Source organism: Pyrus communis, chromosome 2, assembly GCF_041283825.1.
Source record: "Pyrus communis isolate YQ-2024b chromosome 2, ASM4128382v1, whole genome shotgun sequence".
NCBI classification, from domain to species: Eukaryota; Viridiplantae; Streptophyta; class Magnoliopsida; order Rosales; family Rosaceae; genus Pyrus; species Pyrus communis.
This window is the reverse complement of record NC_142566.1, coordinates 22,017,827-22,041,277: the sequence shown is the minus strand read 5'-3', so window position 1 is coordinate 22,041,277 and position 23,451 is coordinate 22,017,827. Positions and strand designations below refer to the sequence as shown.

The window sequence follows — 23,451 nt, the reverse complement described above, 5'->3', positions numbered from 1 at the left end:
TTAAGGTTATAGATAATTGTTTCGATAAATAAACAGTTATATGTATATCATTTACCCGTGAAATTTAAATGAGCGGTTATAGGTATTACCTGCGTTTATAAACAGATACCCATTTAACCTTTTATTTTAATATATGTAAAACTAAAAATAAAAATAAAAATATTAGTTTCTAACTAGGTTTAGTATCCCAAGATATATTTGGTTATAAATGACCATAAAATATATATATATATATATATATATATATATATATATATATATATATATTATGCCTCACTTTAGAGAAAAATATAGTTGATAGAACGGGCTAATATTTAATATATGTGATTGAATGTACTAAAGTATTAGAGTGTTCGACAGTTTTGTTTTGGAGTCTTTTAGAGTTTTGACCAATTCAAGATAATGATTACCTTGAGCATTTAGAAACATGTTATTATCAGATGATGCGTACCTATATATATATATATATTATCAAAGTTGTTAGAGATTGAAGTGAAACGGGAGCCATGTATTATTCTGTTTATTTTCTTCACTATTATCAGATAAGAGAAATGAACGTAGAGAGGGACAAATGAGGAAAACATGATTATTACTTTCTGCTTTTCATCTTTTTGTACTAGCCATACGATACAAGCATACGTCTCTTTTAATGAATATAAAAGGCTTACACACCAAAACAATAAAAACCGAACTTCTACTATTTTAAGCAATATAATTTTGACTTCTATTCTTCCACTTTCCCCCCTTAGCCATATGTGGTTGTTTTCTTATGTGGGCATTCACACCAATTTCACAACAGAAATATCATTACTTGAGTATTTATAGTCTCAACAACTACTAATGTTAGTGAGAAACAATTCAAGAATTAATTACAAAAAACAAAAAGGCACAACTTTGTATTACTTGTAGGGCAAGTAACCCCATTATTTTTCTTAAAAAAAGGCACAAGGTATGGAGAAATATTATCACAGTAATTCGCAAGCCTATCCTCTCTCTCCTTCAATTAAATTTAGGCCACAACGCATTGTTAAACACGCTCTTGACACTGAGCTAAGGAACTGAATGCTTGTTTACTACAAAGCAGTTCACAATATTCATCAAGCAATCCAAGTAATCTATAAAGCATGGTTTCAATTTTGATATTTTTTCAGCAATGATTGCATGAATCATTAACCATGAAGCATGAACTCTAATTTTACGTTTTTTTTTTTTTTTTTTTTTTTCAAATTATAAATTTAGCTTAAATTTATTGTTCTTATAATTGTGGTGAATTGAATATGCGTGAATAAGAGAAGAAAAAAAATGGGATTTTTCAAACCCTACACGCATGGGAGCCGCAGCCTGAAGTCGCGCTGCCCGAGCCACTAAGTCGTTCCCCCTCCAAAACTCTAAGGTCCAAAACAAAGCCGTTTTGCATCACCTTTCATACGGACATGGGTTGCCTGCAGTCGACCCGCAACCCAATTGGGCATATGCACCAAATCGTCCCCCAGTTTTTTTTTCTTTTCTTTTGGGCCATTTTTGCCTCGCATGAAATAACAAGCCCATGGGTTAGGCCTTATTTTTCACTTTTCCTTCTTAGCCCAATAATTGGGTATATAATCTGTTAACCTATTTACTTCTCATTTGTTGCCCAGCAACCCAATAACCACTTTTTTGGGCCTGCAAGCCACGACAACCCCATATTTTGGGTCGTCACTCATTCTTTTCACACATAGGTCTCGCACTATTCCCATTCACTGCATATGTATATTGTGTTTGTTTGCAAGTATCATGAACCTAGAGTTCGTACTTAAACTCGAACTTGAAGCTTTGAAAATAAGTGCCATAGAAACTCGAAATTTCATAAAACAATACACCCGCAAAAATCCGGAGTTCTTGTAGGTGATTTGGTAGGATTACATATAGATGATGTTTTTAAAAACAACTATAAAATTTAGTTTGTGCAAATTACTTTGTTGTCCATAATTTTATTTTGTGATAGAAGACAAAAATGTTTTTTCACCCTCTTATAGTTGAAAAAAAGAGTTTCATTAATATGTGGTTTAAATTAACTTCTTCCTTACAAATCTGTTATGTGTAAATAAATTAACTTGAAATATGTCCAATTTTATGGAAAGATATCATTTCCAGATCCTTTCCACCAAATCCATCCAATCAATCAATACAGGCCCTTGAAATTTGATCCAACGGCTACAAGTAGGGGGCCCCTTTAAAAGTTATAACTACTTTAGCCGTTGTACTAAATTTCAAGGGTCCGAATTAGATGATTGGGTGGATTTGGTGGAAGAGATTCGGAAAGGATCCTTTTCCCAATTTTATGGCCTAACAATTAGATTAGTCTAATTTTTAGTTATTTTTTTATTTAGGTCCATGAATACGACTCCATGTGTCAACACTTTTTGTTGTTAGGTTGATACTTTGCATTGTGATTATATTTTACTCTACTATAGCTATTCAATGGAAAAAGAAAAAAGAAATAAATATATATATAGAAAATGATACGATCTGTACTTTGGTAGCGATTCTATTCTTAAATAATCGCTATAAAGATAGCGACTGATTCCCAAAAAGGTCGCTATTTTCATACCGATCCATCTCTTTTCAATTTTTTTTTTTCAGTTTTTTATTTTTATTTTTTATTTTGTTAATGTTTCTTTTATTTCTCTTACTATAACAACAAACTACCATATTTAAACATATTTTTTCCATGCAAAATATATTATAATTCATTTTTAAACACTTGTAATCAATTATTTAAAACCTAAATTTAAAGATATTTTTCTATTTTCTCACTTTAAGAATCAATAAAAATAGTTTCAGGACCTAATAATCGGTAGGATCACATGCAAAGGTTTTGCAATATTTTCTTTAACTCCAGCGCAAAATATTTCTTAAAGCTAAAAATTTCAATTTTTTTTTTTTTTTTCACAAAAAACTGAGTGCTATAAGCCAAAGTTAGAGTCATTATATTCGCACCACATATTTCCTAAAATTAATTTAGGACATTTCCAAAATTTCGGACACCTATAAATCTCTTGGAGGGCCTCGCTATTAGTTATATTATTTTTCTATTTTTTTTTTCAACTTAGGTACCCTATTAGTCGACATAAACCCAAGTTTCAGCTGATCTTTTACAATCTAAACTACATGTCATATAAGTATTTTTACAGTCTAAACTACATGTCATATAAGTACTTGTACAAGCTAAACTACCTATCATATTATAATATTAGTCGGCATAAACTTAGATTTCAACTGATCTTTTATAATCTAAACTACCTATTATATAAGTACTTTTACATTCTGAACTACCTGCCATATAAGTACTTGTACAAGTTAAACTACCTATCATGATGGAATAAGTAATTTTACATGATTCTAACAGTAAGATGTAGTCCTCCATCGTGGTAATGTTAAAAGCCCTTGAGGCTAACACAATCAATGTCAAAAGCCTCTTGAGCAATTACTTACATAAGACAATCAATGTATAATGCTCGTGAATCATGTAGACTAAAATCATGTAACAAATACCAGCAAAAATGAAGCTTACTATTGTAAACGACTCAACGAAAACATGTAAAATTACTTGTAGTTCTCATAACTTCATGCGAATTCAAATTCAAATTTGGATACTAATCTACATGTATTGCGAGGAAAATTCAAAACAGGAGTCGGATAGAGTTTTTGATGAAACAACGAGATTTGATGAGTAGCTTTTTTTTTATTTTTATTTTTTAATACAACGATATATTTTACACTAAAAAATATAAGATTTTTTTTATGAAATGATGAGATTTGATGTGTAACTTAAAGTTCCATTTTAATTCTAGAAGAGTCATGATGAAACATTCAACGACAGTCGGTGCAATTTTATTTTCAAATTATGGACACTTTAATTGCTCTACTTATTGGACCTTACCTATGACTATGCAATACATTAGACCTGTGACATCCCACATCGCCCAGGGGAGTGATCCTTATATGTATATTCCCATCCCTACCTAACACGAGGCCTTTTGGGAGCTCACTGGCTTCGGGTTCCGTCGGAACTCTGAAGTTAAGCGAGAAGGGGGCTAGAGCAATCCCATGATGGGTGACCCACTGGGAAGTTGCTCGTGAGTTCCCAAAAACAAAACCGTGAGGGAATGGTAAGCCCAAAGAGGACAATATCGTGCTACGGTGGTGGAGCGGGCCCGGGAAGTGATCCGCCCGGGGCGGGGATGTGACAATTTGGTATCAGAGCCTAACCTTGGCCGCGTGTGTGCCGACGAGGACGTCGGACCCCTAAGGGGGGTGGATTGTGACATCCCACATCGTCCAGGGGAGTGATCCTTATATGTATATTCCCATCCCTACCTAACACAAGGCCTTTTGGGAGCTCACTGGCTTCGGGTTCCGTCGGAACTCCGAAGTTAAGCGAGAAGGGGGTTAGAGCAATCCCATGATGGGTGACCCACTGGGAAGTTGCTCGTGAGTTCCCAAAAACAAAACCGTGAGAGAATGGTAAGCCCTAAGCGGACAATATCGTGCTAAGGTGGTGGAGCGGGCCCGGGAAGTGATCCGCCCCGGGCCGGGATGTGACAAGACCCATATCAAAACATGTGGATCAAGATCCTCTCATGAGCAAAGGGTGAGGATCTTCATGACCAATTCCATCGGGCCGTTGAAATTATCCAACGGCTACAAATAGGGACCCCCTCTAAAAGTTATAATAATTGTAGCCGTTGGATAAAATTTCAACGGCCCGATGGGCTTGGTCAGGAGGATCCTCACTAGGGATGGGCAAATACCCATTGGTTATGAGTAACCGAGGTTATCCGCCCATTTAAATTTGACGTTTATGGTTATGAGTAACCGTTTAGATAAATAAATCGTTATGGGTATAACCGTTTACCCGTAAAATTTAAATGGACGGTTATGGGTATTACCCGTGGTTATAAACGGGTACCCATTTAACCGTTTATTTTAATATATGTAAAACTAAAAAATAAAAAAAATTAGTTTCTAAGTAAGTTTAGTATCCCGATATATATTTGTTTATAAGGGGACATATAATATATGTGTGTGTATATATATATATATATATATTTATGCCTCATTTGAGAGAAAAATATAGTTGATAGAATTGACTAATGTTTAATATATGTGATTAAATAAGCTAAAGCATTAGTGTTCGACAGTTTTGTTTTGGAGTCTTTTGGAGTTTTGACCAATTCAAGATATTGCTTACCTTGAGCATTTAGAAACATGTTATTATTAGATGATGTGTACCTATATATATATTTAATTGGCCTCGAGTTTTCAATAAATATTTGACCCCAAAATTAGAAATCGATTAAATGGCTTGGATTGATGAACATATGTTTCTAAATAAAAATCCAAATATTTATCAAATTAGCCTATTAGCAGACTGATGCGTACTTACATATATATATATATATATGTGTGTGTGTGTATGTATGCATACAAGAATATTAATTAACCTACAACCATGCATGGTTCTTGTAATAGATTAACCGTCAAATAATTGGGAGACATCGCATGTATTCATAAATAATATTGCCGTTAATATAAAAATACATGTTAAATGTACTTATAACGGTATTTAATAGTTAGAAAAAAGAAAATTATGACAAATTTCTTTTTAATTTTCAAGTCAAAAAAATAGGTAGACGGGTAAAAAAAAAAAAAGTAAATGGGTACGCAGTTATGGGTAAATGAGTATGCGGTTATGGGTATGGTTAACCGTTTATAAACGGTTATGGGTATGGGCATACCCATTTATGTAAATACCCAACGGGTAAACGGTTATATGGGTAAAAGCTTAAATGGTTATGAGTAAATAACCGCGGTTACCCGCTTGCCATAATCGTTGCCCATCCCTAGCAAGGATATGCAAAATGAAAGAATTTTTGTTTTCAAAGTTGTGAAGCCTTTCTAAAAAATTTAAACCTTGCCAACGGAGGAGGATGCAAGAGAGATGCGGATTAAGAAGACGGCGCGGGAGTAAGTATGAACTAGAGATATCAGAGTGAATGAGAGAGAAGAGAAGGATAGTCTCCAACCTAATGCACATTGGACAATTGAGATTAAATCTCAGCTGATCCAATGGTCACCAATTTTTTAAATTTAATTTAATATATAGGGGTGTGCTATCCACACACTGCTTTTTACTTCTCACACACCTCTTGTTAATTTATATCCGTTGATCTTCTTCAATTCATTCGATCTGATGGCTGAAAACTAAACAGGTGTGGGAGAAGTGAAAAAAGGTGTGTGGATATCACACCCCTATATATATATAATTATTATAGTTTTTAGGGGTATAAAATTGTTAAATTAATATATATAATTATTATAGTATTTTTTTAGGGTTATAAAATTATAAAATTAATATTTTGCTTATCGTATATCGTGTTATCCACGTGTATACCCGAACCAACCCGTTATCTTAACATGTGCTTATCGGGTTGCCCGATAACGACCTGATTAGTTATCGTGTCAACCCAAATACCTGTTAATTTCGTGTCAGGTTATCGGGTAGTATCAAGAATTGTCAGGCCTAATTTTGAGCATCCATCACAGGTTGCGTAGTGAACCAAAAAAGACAACAGTTGGTTTTGTTGCGTCATGCGTGTGACCTTTTATTTTTTATTAATATTGGAAAGAAACTAGGGAGGTTTAACAAAACACTTTTGGCACTGTTCACTTTTAACGAAAAATCATATTTATATCTTTCTCTGGTACAATTCACTATACCTTTAAAAAATGTTTTTCATTAAAAATGAAGTTTTTTTGGACTTTTCATTAATTTTCGTAAGAAACTAATCCAAAAATAGTTATATATAATGATAAATTAGGTTCTCATCCCTCACTTCTCATTCTCATTAATTAAAACCTTATTATTTTTTCATTTTTGATCAAGATCCCTTGACTTTTTTTCATCTCATTATTTGAATATTAAATTATTTACAAGTCATTATATGTCAATTTAAAAATAAAAAAATTATTAATCATTTTCAAATATAGTTTTTTTAGTATTTTTGTTTTCATATATTTCTATTTATAATTTGTATCTTTTTTTTAATTTATACTAATATTGTTCTTAGTTTTAATTTGTATCCATAATTTTGAATTTTAATATGTACCCATATTTTCAATTTAATTTGTACCCATGGTTTGGAATTTTAATATGTACCCATATTTTTAATTTAATTTGTACCAATATTTTTTTTTTATGAACGTACCCATGCTAATTATATATGTTTATTTTATGTTTTAAAATATATCAATAGTTATTCACTTAAATGATGCCAAGGACATTGATCAAACTATTTAAACAAATAAGGTTTCATTCTAACAACTAGGTTGTTTATTAAGAATATTTTGGAATATCATATTTTATCGAACTCAAGTTCTTTGTAGTATAGATGATGGATGCCTTTATACTGCTTATAAATATGCTTTTACACACTTCTTTATAGTATAAATGATGGATGACTTTATACTATGAAGATGTTTTTGAGATATATGTACCTATGTTTGGAAAGATTATGTTCGATGTTTTGTGCGTACCTAGTGGTCATTATTATTGACCTTCGGGTTGGGTGCTGTAGGAGCCTACGGGCGATGATACTATATATTGACCTTCAGGTTGGGTGCTATTGATACTATATATTGACCTTCGGGTTAGGTGTTGTAGGAGCCTACAAGCGATTGATACTTATTACGGAAGTGTTCTGAAGGAAGAGTTCTATATGCCTTTGGGCGACACTGATAGCACTAGTTAGCACACTATATACGAGATATATTCCATGAAGGTTCTGTGGCATGCTAGAGTTTTCGGAATACCTATTATGTATTATGCTATTAATGTTTTTATAAACTCTGGGGATTAGTATGTTGATAACTGTTTCAGTATTATATATATATATATATATATATATATATATATATATATATATATCAATTTGGTACACTCATATTTATTTTGCGCCCCCTTAGGATTTAGATTCGAGGCATACAATCCATGCATCAAGGCACTCTCACATCGTCATCTTCGAGTCCTCTCGGTGTAGGACTCATTCCTTTGCTCATTCAATTTTATATTATTTCTTTTCTAGTGTATAGAATTAGTTGTATGCTCTGAACACGTTCTTCAATTGTATATTAATTATATTTAAATTTACAAGTCTTATTTATTTCTTGTTCTCATGCATTCTAATATGATTTCGTCACCTTTGGGTGTCGGTTAGCACGTACTTACCCTGGAGTTCGAAAAATATCGGGATCGAGACATGTCGCAATATCGGTATTAAATATGCAAAAATTAAAATTCAACTCTTAAAATTTCCTACTCTAAAGTACGAAATCGAGACGTGTCCATAATAAAGTGGATGATATTAAACGCAGGAAAAAGCCCGGTCAAAGCCTCTTAACAGAAATTAAAACCGTTTGGCTTTATATTCGCGGCTTTGTGAAGAAAAATTCCCCACATTCCTGCTCTTTGTGATTCCCATTTCTTTTCTTTCTTTTTTTCCTTTTTATTGTTCAATCTGAATACATTTGATTGACATTGCAGAGCAAGAATAATGGTGAAGCAAATATTGGCCAAGACGGTTGAACTTGCCGACCAAGCTCAAATCCAAGACTCGAATGTTGGCCGGGCTGCTCCGCCAGTTCCTCAGCCGTGAGCTCTCCGTCCTCGGTTCCTACGGTCGCCTACAACGGCTCGTACTCAACGGCGTCGAACAAATCCTCAGCCGGTTTCTGTCCAAGCTGCTCAAGCGTTGTCCTGTCAATTACACTGTCATTGACAAGATCAAGCTTTGCTTCACCACCACCACCCCCTTATCTGACTTCCGCATTATCTCTAGGTTACTCGACAATTCAATCCAAGATGTCCCGTGGATTCTACATCTCATTTGGAACTGTGAGTACGAGTACTCGACGCTGCCTCCAATCGCATCTAACGAGTTGATTCTGTTCATTATTTGGGAGCAGATTGCTATTCTTCGCCGCTAGCCTGTTTCACTTGAATGTCGATCTGATGCAACATCTGCTCTCAGATCGCTTGTCCGGGACGACTGTCGAAATGCGGAGTTCATTGTTGAGGAAGGTGGAGTCGAACCCTTATTGAAGTTAGTCCAAGAGGGTACAGTGGAAGAACAAGGGAGTGCTGCCAGGACCCATGGGCTGCTGGCACTTGTTCGGCAAGGTGTCGAACGCATGATACATGCGGGCGTGCTTAAAGTGTTTGCAAAAATTCTTAGAGAAGCCCCCATGAAAGTTCAGGTTGTTGTGGCCTGGGCCGTGTCTATGCTTGCGGATGAACACCCCGAATGCCAACATGGTTTTGCATTCAAATTCTCCGGCTTGGAAATATGTTGGGAATTTGCATCAAAGCTGTTGGGAATTTGGCATGGGCCTTTGGGGCAACAGAAACAAGGATGATAGACGCATTGGTCTGATTTCTACACGAAACAGAAGATGAGATGTTAGAGGCTTGCATTGCCCTCACAAAATTCGTACGTCCAAACAACTATTTTCGCCATGATTTTTCCAAGCAAATAGTACGCGTTGGAGGGGCTATGCAATTAATCCAGCTTTTGTATTTTAAGAGACGGATTATTCTAATTCGCGCCTTGGCTCTCATCTGCAACATTGCACCAGAGATTTAAGAGCTTACACGGGCTGAGATGCTCACCGCGCTTAAATGGGCGTCGAATCAATCTTATATGACCCAAGACAAAACGCTGAACACATTGTTACAGAAGGCTAAGAGTAGGCTGAATCTTCCTCATCAGTCCAGGGGCTCAAGGGGATGCCCTTAACTCAATCAATGTGTACAAATTATTCGAATTTACAAATTCTTTAGTCAGATGAATAAAAAGCCTTCTTTTTGTGTGTCTTGGGCAGTGTCTGAACTCGCGGATAAACAACCGAAATTTCAAGACGGTTTTGCACTACACTCTGTAGTCCCTTGCTGGTTAATTAACCATCTCGCATTTGAAATTGTTCATGTGTGCATACTAATGATGAGAACAAGACTAATTGCGATGTAAATGTGAATGATGACCCCGAAACCATGCCATTGGAGAGGCTTTTAAAGACAAGATGATAAACGTTGCATTTTAATTAGTGCATGTTATTGGACAAGGACAATTTGAAGTAGGAGCAGGTGTTAGAGTGGTCAGTAACTTAGTTGTTTAAGAGCATTTACTTTTGCACTTGTTTGAATTCAAGGAGTCACTGGGTGAGTTTCTGATTCTCAATTTCTGAAATGTAATCAAATGTTCATCACTCATGTCTTCGGATCTCTGCAATGTCATGGTTAATTGCTTCTGTATCTGATTTTTTCACACCTTTTAGCTGAAATTTTGTTCTCACTATTTGCTTGTGGAGACTGTTAAAGCAAATTCTCATTTGAAAGCAATAAGATGTTCTCACTATCATAACATCACACCACCCTTCGGAAGACCCGACGTCCACGGCAGCCCTTACTCTGGTGGCTTTCACTCTTAACAGCTGCGCACCCTTTGATCGTCCCATTAAGGTAGCCATTTCCAGATTAAAGCTTAATGGTGTAGTAGTACTTAAGTCTTTGGGGTCCTCCCACCTATTGGACTAGTCTTTTGGGTTGGGCTCTTTTCTTGGGCTCGAGTACCTAAGTCCAATAGGTGAGAGGACCCCAATGACTTAATTACCGCTGCACCATTCCTGGTGTAGCCAAGATCATAACACTATCACCTGAGTGTGGCGCAACGGGTGGTATTGTACTTGGAATGGAAGGGGTTGGTTCTTGATTTGAGACCGCCCACGGTGTATACTGGACGGAGAAGATTTGTGCACTAACTATGTGATGTAACTGCATAATGCCCCAAACATTTGTAAACCTGAATGAACACCGTGGTAGAAGAAACATTGGTTTAACCAATTTCGGCGTTGATACAGTTTGTGATTGAGTAGCCAATTTCTCCAAAGTTCTAAGTTCTGGAATCAGTATTCCACTATTTCTTACTAACCAGGACATCGACTGTGTTCCGCTAGTTCGAAGCTGTAATTTCTGTTTCTTGCAATTATGTACTCAAACAGCTGCAGATTTTTACAAGGAGACCCATTCTTCTGATGCAGATTGGTGTATAATTCCCGGTACCTACTCGCCAGCTTGGTGAGTTCTCGAGCATTGATTCAGATTTTTTATGTTCTTAATTGGTGTCCATTAATCTTGTCACCTACTCCCCAAAGTGGTTGGTTCTTGAGCATTGGTTAAGGTTTTAACTACATCAGATTTGTCAAGTTGCTGTGTATTGTTGTCTAGTACTTGCGGCCTACTCGCCAAAAGTGCCGATTTGGAAACAAGTTGTTTTTCGTTTCCCGGTTGTGCAGTTAGATAATTGCTCAAATCATTTTTTGGTTATCTTCTCAGAAACATTTCAACGTGCACCGCGACTTGAATTAGCTCACTCGGAGTAGCCCTGGTTTCATGTCGATTTTTCTGAACGGTTCACGTTGAAAATGCTCTCTCTCCCTCCCTCCCTCTCAACTTGCATGGAATTTCATTATTGTAGGTTGTATTTGGCTTGGAAACGTTGTGTTTTTCCTTTCTTACCATATTTTCGTTCAGAAAACCTGCACTTTCGATGGCCGCAGGAAAGTCATCCATCAGCTGGTACTTATATGATTACCCAAACAATGTCTTGCTGATTACGCAAGATCGATCACGAATCCTGATTGGTGCAGAGATTTGTATACTGCAGATATTCGTTTTCCTTCTGCATTCTGATTTCAAAGCATTCATAATTTAGTTACTGATGTAATCAGATGAACAGAATTAAAGTTTAATCTAGTTTTACGGCGTGGTGTTTGAAATTTGATCTCACGACGGCTACAAAACCAGATCAAGTACCACTACGGTCCAGTTAGCATTCCGTTCTTAAGATGTTTTAGGAATTATAGTACATTAAGCAAAAGTTTGTCAGCAAATCTGCTAATAACGCGAATAACAACCATCTTTAGCATAAAAATCTGAACTTGACGTATGCTAAAACTAGAAACTCGTTTGTATTCGCTTCGAGAAGTTAATTACATAGGGAAAATAACTTGATATGTCAAGAATCCGAACTTCTGATCACCCGTTTTCACGACAACAACGGAGGGGAAACAGAAATTCAGAAGAAGATTTTAATTTGACTAAGAAAGTTGTAAATTACATAGTATGTACACTCAATGAGAATCATAAAAACAAGAGAAAAAAATGAGATGTCTTCCTTTTTGTTTCAAGTATGAGGAAGACCACTCTGCCTTGTGATTGAATCAATGGAATCCCCTCGAGCCCCTGGACTGATAAAGATCCAACCTGCTCTTCGCTTCTTGTAACAACATTTCGAGCGATTCATCTTGGGTCATACATGATTGCTTGGACGCCCATTCGAGCACCGTGAGCACCTCAGCCTGGGCAAGTTCTTCGCTGTCGGGTACATGAAGTGCAATGTAGCACATGAGAACCAGTGCGGGAATTTGAACAATTTGCTCCCCGAAATACACAAGCTGGATCAAGTGCTTAGCACCACCAGCACTTATTATCGCCTTGGAATGGTCGAGATGAAGATAGTTGTCTGTACAGGCAAACTTTGTGAGGGCAATGGTAGCCTCCCTGGTGACCTCAGCCTCTCTTTCATCGAGAAGCCGCACTAACGGGCCAATCATTCTCGTCTCAGTTGCCCGAAACGTCCTTGCCAAATTCCCAATAGCTTTGATGCATGGAATCAGGAGGTCTGAATCTGCATCAGCTTCCTCAGTAATCTTCTGTAGTTGGTCAACCACAGACTTGCAAGCCGGGGAATTAGGCTTGAAGGCTGATCTTCTCAACTCAGCATCTTTCTCTGCTACTGCTGTAATCACCATTAATGCCATCGCAGAATTAAGCTGAACATCTTCGGAGCCCTTCTCCAAGAGCACTGCAAAACATAGCAGTGCTCTGGATTCCGTGATGCTGCGGCAAATAGGCGAGTTCCCCTTAGCTAGCTGCCAAAGAGCTCTGGCCGCCATTGCTTTCATGTTGGCCTTGGTGACAGGGTCTTCCAGTTCCCTCCCCTTAATGCTCGTCCCGGAAAGATTATGATGATGGTGAGACTGTTGGTGCTGAGGATTCTGCTTTCCGTTGATAGTTCCGTTTCCATTGCTCTTGGCATTAGTGGTTTGACTCCCACCAGGCTTCGACCCGCCCTGCATTGCCATGGTAGTAGCAACCACATTGTGCAACCGACTCGGGGTTCGATTACCCAACGGATGAGGAATGCGACTGTAACCCTGCTTCTCATCCTCCTCACCCGCCTTGTTCGAATGGTTATTCGCATTCGAATTATTGGTTGCCACCACAACGGCATGAATCGATGTAGTTTTGTTGAAGGTAATAGAATACTTACTGTGCTCCTGAACAGTTTCAAAAGCAAGATGGCTAACCAGCAACCGAATGATGTTATGCTGCGCAAAAAGGTCCTGGCATTTGGGGTAGTGACCTGCAAGCTCCGACACCGCCTGGGCCACCATTGCTTGCACCTTCATCGGACCTTCTTTGAGGATTTTTGCAAACACCGAGCACACACCGGCGTGGATCATGTGCTCCACGTTCTCCGGATCACGGCCAAGCAGCCCGAGTGCCTCGGCGGCGTTCTCTTGGCCTTCCGGTTTGCCCTCTTTCACCAATTTTAACAAGGGCCCGACTCCACCTTCCTCAATTATCAGCTTCCCGTACCGATCATTGTCCCGAGCAAGCGAAACAAGCGAAGCTGCTGCATCAGATCGATCATCAACCGATCCAGTATGCAGAATTGCAATCTGCTCCCAAATGAGGCACAGAATTGGCTCGTTTGCAGCAATTGGAGGCAGCCCCAAGTACCCATCTTCCCGGGTATCCGCAGGAGCCGACACCCGGAGCAGCCACGACAGGTCGCCGATGGAGTTTTCAAGTTGGGACGACATTTTCCGGAACTGGGCAGCCGGGATAATGGTGAAGACTCGCTTCATGATGCCATTGGCTCGGCATTTGAGCACCAAAGAAAGAGCCTTATCGAGCACCTGCTCAGTCTCGTCGATGATCCGCCGAGTAGGGCGCTCGTAGAGGTCGGAGCTGGCTCTCGCCGCCTGCCGGAGCAACCCCGCCAGCTTCTCAGTCTTGGATTTGAGCTCCAAGCAGTCCTGCTTCGACGAACTGGCCTCCTCGGCTGCCTTCGTGACCTGGTCGGCTAGCTGGATCGGTTTCGCCAAGATTTGCTTCACTATGTCCGCCATGGCTGGCACGGCGGACCAAGGATACCAAGGTGTTTGATGAAATGTCTGACTGAAAAATCACAGATTGGATCAAACAACACAAAAGGGTATTCTTGTTCTGGTGTCTGGAATCGGAATATCGATCTCTGGGAGGACGAAGGTTGGAGATGTGAATTGGGTAGCGTGCTATGGGTCTGTGGCAGGTCTGCAGAAATTCGGAGATGAATATTTCGGCAGACGCGACGTGGGGTTAGGGCAGAAGAGAGGGAGAGCTCGAAAGACTGGTGGTTTTGGGTTTTTTGTAGAGCTGCAAAAATGCAATGAGTTTGAGATCTCCACGAGTTCTACAACGTCTGGTCAAATGAGTTTTTCTTCACAGATATAATAAATGTGGAATTGTTATTACCATTTCAAAAACTTTATTTTACAATTCAAATTTTCTATACTATGAAAGAAAAATACAATGGTGAGAAGTGTAGAATGAAATTTTTAGAGTGCCAATAACACTTCCTAATAAATACTGTGACCTTTTCTTTCTTTACCGGCTCGATTTCATTTTCTTGATTTTTTTTTTCCAACGGTTTTGGAAATAAATACACATAAAAGGATGGACTGCAAGTGACTTGGATTTTTTTTTTTTTTTTTATACATCATATATTACACCGAACCCTAGTACTAAGTAAAATTCTTACTTTTTTTTCTTGAATAAATGATATTATTTATACTAAGTAAGTGGGGTGAAGGAATAGGTTCTGCACAATAAGCTAATAATAATATGATTCAAATTTGTCATTTCGTGTAAAATTCGAACTTAAAATATTTCACTCACAAATGAAAAGAAATGCTAGTAAACAGTGATAGGGCAACTTGAAGTTTAGATAGTTAAAAACGTTTATCCTTACAGTGTTGTTTATGTTCAAATATATTATCCGCTTCGTTAAGAAGAAATATATTTAGAGTAATGTTATTCATATTATGTTTTTATACCATATTTCTATGCCATCTTAGGTGACATCTTATGTGGACAACCACATCATTTGAAAACTTTGCAAAATCCAAGGAAAGGAAGGAGAAAGACTTCTTGTATACAACAATCATTATTTAATTAAATAATTTTTCTTAATTATTAGTTTATTAAATAATGAACTAAATTTAAAAATCTGATTAATTCAAATGATGTGACTGTCCACATCAAATGCTATCTAAGGTGGTATGAAAATGTGGTACAAAAACTTGATATGAATAACATTACTCACATATTTATAAGGAATTATTATTGGTACTCCAAAAATCTCATTTTACACTCCAAACTTTTTATATTTGAAAAGAAAAATACAGTTCTGAGGAGTGTAAAATAAAATTTTTAGAATGTTAATAACATTTCTCTATTTATAGTACTACAAGTTAAGGACAATTTAAGTGAAAATTAGTCAAAATAAAATGTTGAGGGAAATTAGTCAATCTTAGTCAAAATAAATGTTCGAGGGGCATATCAGGAGTAGTCCAGAAGAAATTGTCGAATTACACATGAAATATATCATAAGAAAATTAGAAAATGATGTCAGGCTGTCTTTTTTTTTTTTTTTTTTTTTTTTTAAACTACAAGCCCCACTGGGTCCCCAACCTTTTCAGGTTGTTGCAGGCATAGAGATGGAGTAAGAATCACTTTGGATTTTGTGTACGAAGCTCACGAATCAAGAGATTTTATTCAAGAGAAAAATTAGAGCTGTTTAAGTTTTTGAGTTTGTAAAGTAGGTCGGTGAAATGAACTAATAAGAATCGTATGATTAAAATAGAATGATTCGAATTCCTCGATTTACGAGCTTAGACACATAGATCCAAAATGCATCTCAATGAGCTATGTTTTGCTTGGCAGATAACCATTGAACGTTGCATTGTAAATGGTAATTTTAAATAGAGTAAAAATAACGAATTTCACTATTCCTTTGCTTTAATAGATTTAGGAAACTAATTTTGGCACAATTTTTTCCTCTCAATGCATATATGTATGTTTATTTGTGGCATTTGAATTGAATAAGAACAAAATATGACTACTGAAAAATGAGCAGCAGCTCCTATTGCTGGCCAATCACAGATGGATATGTGTCCAACTAATTAAATTTTTAATCACATATTGGACACGTGTCTATCTGTGATTGGTTAGCAACAAGAGCTGCTGCTAATTTTTTCAACAGCCAAATTTTGTCCATTGAATAAACTAAAAGAAAATTAAGATACCGAAATAAACAACAAGAATGTGCATAAGAAAAGAAAAAAAATGTGTGAAAATTATTTTCCTATTTTTGTTGTTGGTCGATGCACAATCCATGAGTTGATTAGTCATTGGTCTATAATTTACAGTCATTTCGGCCTGATTCGCTGACCGGCAACCAACCAGCAGGCGGTGTTCACCTCTCGACCGTCAACTTCGTTTTATCGATGAGGTGTAATTTGCATCTGACCCTTGCCTCTGAGTTTTATTATCTGAAGAAGTTCTAAATTAGGCTTTTAAGTAAACAATGTCGGCATTAAAAATAAGTACAAATTGGAGGTGATGATGAGATTAGTTTAGTCATATTGACAGCACTGCCAATGGGAAGATCCCCTAAAATGTCGGGCATCCTTAATTTAACCATAAGTTTATATACAAATAATAAGCGGATCCATTAACTTTAAAATTAATAGAGTAATTATCTCATGATTTCATAAAGATGTTTGGACTACTGATTGGTGCAACGTCAATACTGTCTCTAACTAAAACACTTGACATTTTATCCCAATTCTCAAAGATTTAAAATTTGAGCATGCAGGAATCGAACACATTATTTTGGTAAAAGAATGCAAAAGAAATGATCGATTTTTTTATATTTTTTGCATTTGGGATTGAAAGACTCATATTCAATGAGATTTTTTATAGTGCTTTGGAGATCTTCGGTATACTGCATAGCATCAGAGAATATTTAATATCTAACTTGGAATGCTCAAACATGAATTATTATTATTTATTTATTTATAGTTTGCAGAAACATTAGAACTAGATTGGAAACAAGATTTTCAGTGTTGTTTTGGACAGAAACAGGCCCCAACTATCTCTGTGGCAGCTTTTCGATCTCTTACGTTTTTGGGATGAGACCAGGCTGGCCCTTGGGATTGGAAGCTATGCCCTCCAAGCTGTTCCTTGGGACACTCGTGGAACCCTATTTTTTTTCCCATTAAGCCAAGGCCAATTTAATCCAGTCCCAACAAATGCCAAACAGTATTTAACCTCAATTCTTAGATCGCACAGGATTATACTGCTTGGAAATCCAGCGACAGGTTGGTGGTGAATTGGACAACTGGGAGAGGACATGTTTGCCTATGGATTAGTTGCACACCTGTTATTATGTTTTGGCCAGCTGCCCGCATATTTTAAATTTATCGTATCATATATTTTGTATTAATTTATAGGGTTTTCACATTAGGTAGCTGGAATTAAAACAAAATTGGAATTTGCAACCAGAAGGCAATTTAATAAATTAATGTTTGGTGGTGGAGTTTGTGGAGGTTTTAGGAATCTTTGTGTGGGAATTGCGTCTAACATGTGTTAATATCTCATTCTTCGTTGTATTCGAGGTTTTGGTTTAATGTAAATCTCAGTAGGGAATAAAAAATGAAGATTAGAGCTGGCAAAATTAGTGCTAACACACGAAGCATAAAAGATGAGATTAATATTCTCTTGTCGCAGACATGGTTAAATCAGTTGATCAGAATAGTATGATCGTCTCTTGCATTTGGTTTCGAATATTATTCCATAAATTAGAGCATCACAAGAGCTTCAATAAATTTCTATATGCTTTCAAAATAATTGAGGATCAACTACCCCACCAGGGATCCCCCTCCTAGTTAGGCTCTAATCATCAATCACCCATTCTAATTATTCAATTAATTACAATTTCAAGCTACTAAATTGAAGGCAAATGCCTTTATTACTCCAAACTTGTGGACAGAGTTGTGGAGTTTAGTTACGGATCAAATAATATATCTGAGTCTCAATTTTTACATTAAATCGTAGCTTATTTCTTTTTATTATCATCATAGATTCTTACATACAACCGAATATATATCTCTTTGTATTAATAATTCACATGAAGAAAGTTGTACATACATGAGTATATATTTCATGTCACGCAAAAGAATCTCTCTAGTGTTGCCCAAACCACAAGTCGAACGTGCTCTCTTTTCAGTTTGGTACAAAATAAGTTTTTTCGGAATTCATATGTCAAACAGTTTAATTCTCTTTTGTTATATAGTTCATTTTCTTCAACTTATTCTATATGAAGAAGCCGTACGTTGAATAATGCAAGTAACACGTTTATTTGCTGATAGTGAAAAATATAAAAAGATGGATTTCCTGTATATGTGGTTTGCGTGACTTATAAGTAAGAAGAAGAACAAACAAATGGAAGAAAAAAACACAAAAGAAAAGAGGAAATTCAAACAATTGGCCTTGTGAGAAAAAATAGTCCGGCAGGACTGAAATGGAGTCACTTTCGAAATCTGCTTTTTTTTTTTGACAAATGACAATTAATTAATCGTGGATCATGGATTATGGATATGGTGTACGTGGATCTATTTAGTATCTTTTCAAAGTAGGTAAATAGTTCAGAGAATCGTAGCCCACCGATACTTCCACTTTCAGAAGTATTTCGGACATTCAGAAATATAATGGCTTGACTTTTGCCCATCTTGGTGAGCTAGATATATATCTAAACACATCGGATTGCTTGCAACACACACACCATTTAGTATATAGTGATGCATGACAGATTTGGCATAACTGATCCATTGTATGCATGCATGGCGACCTTGTACATACGTACGTACAACCTTTTTTTGGTAATTGGAAAGCCGTAGTTAGGGACGTCGTGGCTTAGATTTTAGGCCTTGTGCAAAATTTATAAACGGATCTATTAATATGGATGACAGTGTGAACAAGCAATGATATGATCAATTTACAAATAACATTAATTAAACAAGAAGGTAATTGAACAAGATGATCACGTTTGCACAGAAAAGTTTTTAGGCTTATTTTTAGCTACACTTTTTAGAACTCGATTTCGATCTTATTTTGCTCTTTAAAATTCAGAAGTCTCTATTTTACTTCTGAAACTCAATATTCGCTCTACTTTGGCTTGTTTATATGTATTATGTTGTATTACTGTTTAAGTTTAGGCTTATTTTTAGCTAAGTGCCCTGAAACTCAAAAGTTATCACTTTACTCTTTGAAACTCAAAAGGAAAATTTTATTTGAACCCATTTAACCTCTCTAAACTCAACTTAAACTTTCAATGTGACATGTTTTTATTACCCTATTGCATAATTATATCAACTACAAGATGAAATTAACAATAAATAAGATTTATTAATAAACTCACACTCAATAATCAAACCTTAACTATCACGTAATCCTTCTCATACGTTCTATTCTGGAAATACAGTCGATGTCTAAGAAGCTCTCTTGCACTTCAGTCAATGTCCCACTGTTGAGTGTTAAAAGCTTTCACTTTAAGGAATTTGACTTCTTTCTTTTTGAATTTGTGGTAAGTTAATTAGTAGTATGAGTACAAAACATGTTATTAAAAAATTGATCAGGAATACAGTTTTTATGTTTATGATCATGCTTCTATCTCTTACACCAAAAATGACAACATCCAATACAAGTGAACAAGAATTTTTCTCACCAAATGGGAGTTGCTGTCAACTAGCTTTTTTTTATTCCTTCAAACTGCTTCTACGTGCAAATATATGCACACATCACGGAGGTGAAGCCAAAATAAATGCAAGAGGGTAGTTTAAAGGGGACGACTTGTTTGACATGATCACGCAAAGCAATCGGAAATTTATCGAGAGCAATGTTATAGTTAGAGACTCCGTCAAAAGCAAATGTTTGAAGGAAAGAACACCATAAAAGATAATACTTTGATTTTGGTTTTTTATTTTTCAAATGGGTGCAATGATAAATTTACATATTGCATTCGGTTTGTGAGGGTAGTGTAGGTAGTAAATTTGGGTAGTAAATTTGGGTTTAAAGAGATATTGACAGTTTAATTAAAAATAATATGGGTGTAAAAGTTAAGTTATGTGTAGAAAGAAGTTATATATATGAACCCAAATAAAAAATTTCAACTCAAAATTTATTATTCCACGTTGCCTTGTTTTTGTTATTGCCGACTCCGACAACACCACGCCCTCATCTCTTCCCTGATCTGCCGTCTCTCCTCATCTCCCTCTTCCCATAAATGAAATTCAAATTCCTCATCTACCATGGCTTGTATGACACCTCTACTCTCTATGTCTAGGAATTGTTGAAAAAAAAAAAAAAAAAACATGGGAATTGTGCATGGTATTTTTCCAATTAAGAGGATAGAAATAATGAAATCAATGGAACTACTGATAAGGTGACTAGAGATGGAGGGGGAAGGGATGAATGTATGTGCCATGATTAGAGAGGGGGTCGGAGAGTCATTTAAGGGAATACACATAAGCCAAAGTGGAGTGAATATTGAGTTTCAAGAAGTAATTCAAGAAGTAAAATGGTGACTTTTGAGTTTCAAGGGGAAAAGTGGAATCAAAATCGAGTTCCAAAGAGCGTAGCTAAACAAAACATTCTAAAAATATATTTTTAGAATCCACATCAACATATTTGACGGTTTTTGTAAGGAAGCAACATAAACAAGGCAATGTGGATAGAATTTTGAGTTTTAAGGAGTAAAGTGAAGGTTTTTGAGCTCTAGGGAGCAAAGTGTGATGAAAATCCGGTTTTAGGGAGCGTAGCTAAAAATAAACCAAGTTTTTATTATGGTAAGTCAACGGGAGCAACATAACATTTTGGGGGCCGTTTTAAAAGATAATGATTATGTCTCCACTTACAATTAACGAATGTTTACTATTCATACATTATAATCGGAATCGTTCATTCTCTTTATCATTTCTGTCAAACTCTAGGGTGAGCAAATTTTCATGGGCATCAATGCCTCCTCCCTCACTGGTTATGGTACTCTCGTGACGAGTTGCCATGCCCACCCGCAGTTCTCTAATTGAGGTCTAATAGTATTTCTGTTCTATCACCCTCACTTATCTTTTGATCACCGTTAGGGTGCTAATAGTGGTTTGTTCGATTTTTAGAATGACTTTTCAGTTGCTAGAGTTTATCGACATCCCTCTATCTTTTTCCTTTTTTGGACATGATCTGCCCTTTCTTGCACTTGCTAGCCTAGTTGGATTCTTTCAATACATTGACTTTGGAAGGGAAAAAAAAAAAAAAAAAAAAAAACTCTTTATCGTCATCTAAAGATCATCTATAAAAAAATCATTCAATTTAAAGATCATTTAGTCATCCACACGTGTAAACCAATAAGTGGTTTTGATAACAAGTAGTATTGTCATGATAAACCGTCCATGGGGTCGTCTGCTCTTGCACCTATTGCGCTCTGTCATCCACAACTTTGAGAGTCTGAGAAGCCTCATCTTAAGGAGAGATTTTTCAATGTGCGAGGAACACGACTTGGTACATCAAGTGTCATAATATAAAGTAAAGAGAAATTTCTCTTTCAAGTGTCTATCCACTTGTATTATGATATTTGGTGTTCCAGGGTGTGTTCCAAGCACAGAGAAAAATTTCTCCATCTTAAGGAAACCTCGCTCTAATATTAAGCAGGCGAGATAATAGATTACTTATCAATATATAGTCATATCGACATCATATCAAAAACATGTCGCCAAAATGTATCGGCATCGCATCAACACAACATTAATTAATATGACGATGTGAATAATGGAGCGAAATCTCCCTATTTAAGAAATTTCTCATGTACATATGTATAATCAGCATATTTGTATAAGAGAAAAAGTCTATCATACGAATATCGTCTGAATCAAAATATCACCAAAATTACGTTCATCTAACAGTTTTACAAAGTGTTCATGCAAAAAAATGGTAATATCAAAGCCTGAATGTTGTTGTTAATGTTGAGTTCTTTTTTGACCCATAGAATGGTGCAGGTCAAGAAAGAGGCCATGAAAATCCCAATTGAAGTTAAAGATCAGGGAGATTAAGAAACCCAAGGTCCAAGAAAGTAAAAAGAAGATGCTTCGAGATCTAAAGTCTACGGCTATTAGCTCAGTTCGCACGATTCATAAAGTACTTTCCAATCGAGAGATGCACGTGGGCAGGCTAACAATTTTATGGCATAAGGTTTCAAGAGCAAGAATAGACGCTGATCAGGCCACGTGTCAACCGTCAATCAAAAGCAAAAACCTAGTATGAAATGTAAAGGTTGTCGAATTGCTATCAGAGTGACATCGTTGACTAATAAAAACCGAAGGATTACTCGATGCACGTCACTATGCAAATGTTAGTTAACTGCCAAATATCAACTAATGGGTAAAAAGTTGTCAACACGTTCGTCGATGCAAGTGGAGTATTAAATGCTAGAAAGTTGAGAGGTAGGTTTTTTGGGTTCATTGAGTGCCTATATAAAGAGGTGAGAACCTCTTCTAAGGAAGTCGGACGATCAAAGTAGAGAATTCTAGTTTTTAGCTGAGCACTATTTGTAACCTTGAAATCAATATGATCCAAGTAACACGATGGATGTAGCCCAGTTTTGACGGGAATTACTTAAATCTGGAGTCTATTTTCATTCTAGTCCATATCCCAAGCCCACTAACGTTAATTGTTTTAATTTGTTAACATGCAAGTTTTGAGAGTGGGTAGTTGTACACCATATATGATGATCCCACTCTATATATAGTCTTCTTCCGTTAAGGGATAACTTGTGGTACTTCCTTTGTAATTTTTTCGACGATTTTCTACATTTTAGTATATCATAAATCATTCATAGACCATTCTTACAAAAAATAAGACAAATTGAAATCATTAAGACATCCAATTAATTAAGTGAAGAAAATAGACAATTATTTAATCCAACAATCAAATGGTTTCGGATTTGGGTGAATTTTCATAGAGATTATCCTTGATGGAAGACTTAAAAGATGGACGATTGGAATACAATATAGAGTGAGCCCTACGAATGATACCTCAAATAATTAAGCTCATTTGAAAAATCTCTTAACGGAAAGAAATTATATTATACTAATTTTTTAGCATGGCATGCATTAAACGTGAGAATATATGGCATA

The 23,451-nt window shown here is 36.3% G+C and overlaps 1 protein-coding gene across 1 annotated transcript; it reads right to left on the bottom strand.

The window, feature by feature from the left end:
• Nucleotides 1–12,044: 12,044 nt before the first annotated feature.
• LOC137747710 (uncharacterized) lies at nucleotides 12,045–14,634 on the bottom strand. The gene has a single exon (XM_068487871.2). The coding sequence runs from the start codon at nucleotides 14,293–14,295 to the stop codon at nucleotides 12,319–12,321; it is 1,977 nt and encodes a 658-aa protein (XP_068343972.2). The 5' UTR covers nucleotides 14,296–14,634; the 3' UTR covers nucleotides 12,045–12,318.
• Nucleotides 14,635–23,451: the final 8,817 nt, after the last annotated feature.